The sequence below is a fragment of the Triticum urartu genome, chromosome 2A (assembly GCF_056163025.1).
Source record: "Triticum urartu cultivar PI428250 chromosome 2A, HENAU_Tu73, whole genome shotgun sequence".
Classification (NCBI taxonomy): Eukaryota; Viridiplantae; Streptophyta; class Magnoliopsida; order Poales; family Poaceae; genus Triticum; species Triticum urartu.
The window spans coordinates 754,090,482-754,092,141 of record NC_141874.1 but is presented as its reverse complement, the minus strand read 5'-3'; the positions used below and the strand labels follow the sequence as shown (position 1 = coordinate 754,092,141).

At 64.6% G+C, this 1,660-nt stretch overlaps 1 protein-coding gene across 1 annotated transcript; it reads left to right on the top strand.

The window, feature by feature from the left end:
• The first annotated feature begins 257 nt into the window (after positions 1-257).
• On the top strand, positions 258-1,037 carry LOC147987809 (uncharacterized). The gene has a single exon (XM_087542512.1). It carries the CDS (start codon positions 258-260, stop codon positions 1,035-1,037), a length of 780 nt encoding a protein of 259 aa, XP_087398638.1.
• The last annotated feature ends 623 nt before the right edge of the window (positions 1,038-1,660 follow it).

Sequence of the window (1,660 nt, the reverse complement as noted above, 5' to 3'; positions counted from 1 at the left end):
AAACGATTATCATGAACAAGGAAATATAATAATAACCAATTTATTATTGCCTCTAGGGCATATTTCCAACAACGACCTCCCGCCGCCGCCGCCACCCCAAGCTGCCGCCACCACCCCTCCTCCCCGCGCTCCACCTCCCCACCGCGCGCCTTCCCCTCCATGCCGCGCCGCCCCTTCCCGCCGCGCCGCCTGCCTCCCGCCGCCGCGCTGCCTCTCCTCAGCCGCGCCGCCGCTTTCCTCCCCACGATCTCATCGCCATGTCTTCCAACGCCTCCACCTACTCCAACCCCTTCGCCGTCGACCCTGCCGAGATCCGCGACATCAATGTCCTTGCACGCGTCCCCGTGATCCTCAACGCCTCCAACTCAGCGTGCTTCGCGTGGAAGACATACTTCACGCTGCTCTTCCACGAGAACAATCTTGTGGATCATGTGGATGGCACCATGGACTCCCGCGCCATGGTGGACGACGCGGAGTGGACCGCGATCGACGCTACGATCATCCAGTGGTTCTTCACTACCATCTCCAAGGACTTGTTCCACACGGTCGTGAGCGCCAGCGACGACGCCCGCGCTATGTGGGTCAAGCTGAACGGCCTCTTCACCGACAACAAGCTTCAGCGCCGCGTTTTTTTGCAGCAGGAATTTTTTGACTGTCACCAGGATGAACAGTCCATTGATGACTACTGCCGCCGCCTGAAGACGTTGGCGGATGAGCTCCGTGACATTGGAGCCAAGGTAGACGACGACCTCCTCCTCAGCACCCTCACCGTCGGCCTCAACGAGGACTTTGGCAACACCGCCTCTAACCTCACCTTGATGCTGGAGCCCTCCTTCCCCAAGTTTGTGGCATACTTGAGGTTGGAGGAGCGCCGGATGATGGGGGTCAAGAAGCGTGTGCAGCACCACGCCCTCGCCGTCGGCGCCTCCCGCGGCGCCCCTCCACCGACCGCCCCACCCGCGCCGCGCCAGCAGCCGCCGCCACCAGCGCCTCCAGGGTACTTCCCCCTTCCGCCCGCCCCTTCCGCTGCCCCCTAGCAGCCGGGTGGCGGGCGCCGCGGCAACCGCCGCGCGGGCGGCCGCAAGCAGCAATAGGCGCCGGGAGGGGGGGCTCGTCAGCAGCAACAGGTGACTCCTCCATGGATGTACGGCACCAACCCGTGGACCAGCGTTGTCACGCGTACTCCATGCCGGTCCCTCAGGCTCCGTCTCCGGGCATCCTTGGGCCCCGCCCGGCGGGTCACCAGGCCCTCTTCGCCATGCAGAACGCCGCTTCCTACAGCGGCTATGGTGCCCCCCTGCGCCCGCCTATGGGTTCGCGCCGGCCTATGGCGCCGTCGCCTCGCTGGCCTATGGGGCCGCGCCCGCCTACGACGCTGCCGCCGCTCCGGCCTTCAGGGCTGCTCCCACGCCGGCACGCAGGGTTCTACCCTCCTCAGGTGCCACTGCCGTGGGACCCGGCCTTGCTCGCTGAACTGCACTCTGCCCCGTCGCCGAGCTCCTATGGTGGCGGTGGTGACTGGTACATGGACTCGGGCGCCACTGCTCACATGACTGCTCATCCCGGTAACCTCACATCTGCCACTCCCGTTCATACTCCCATCCGTATCACCATTGGTAACGGTTCCTCCCTACCCATTACTCACGTCGGTCATATGTAT

Bases quoted from the DNA above. Each gene is read 5' to 3' on its own strand.
- LOC147987809 (XM_087542512.1), top strand. From the start codon at position 258: ATGTCTTCCAACGCCTCCACCTACTCCAACCCCTTCGCCGTCGACCCT.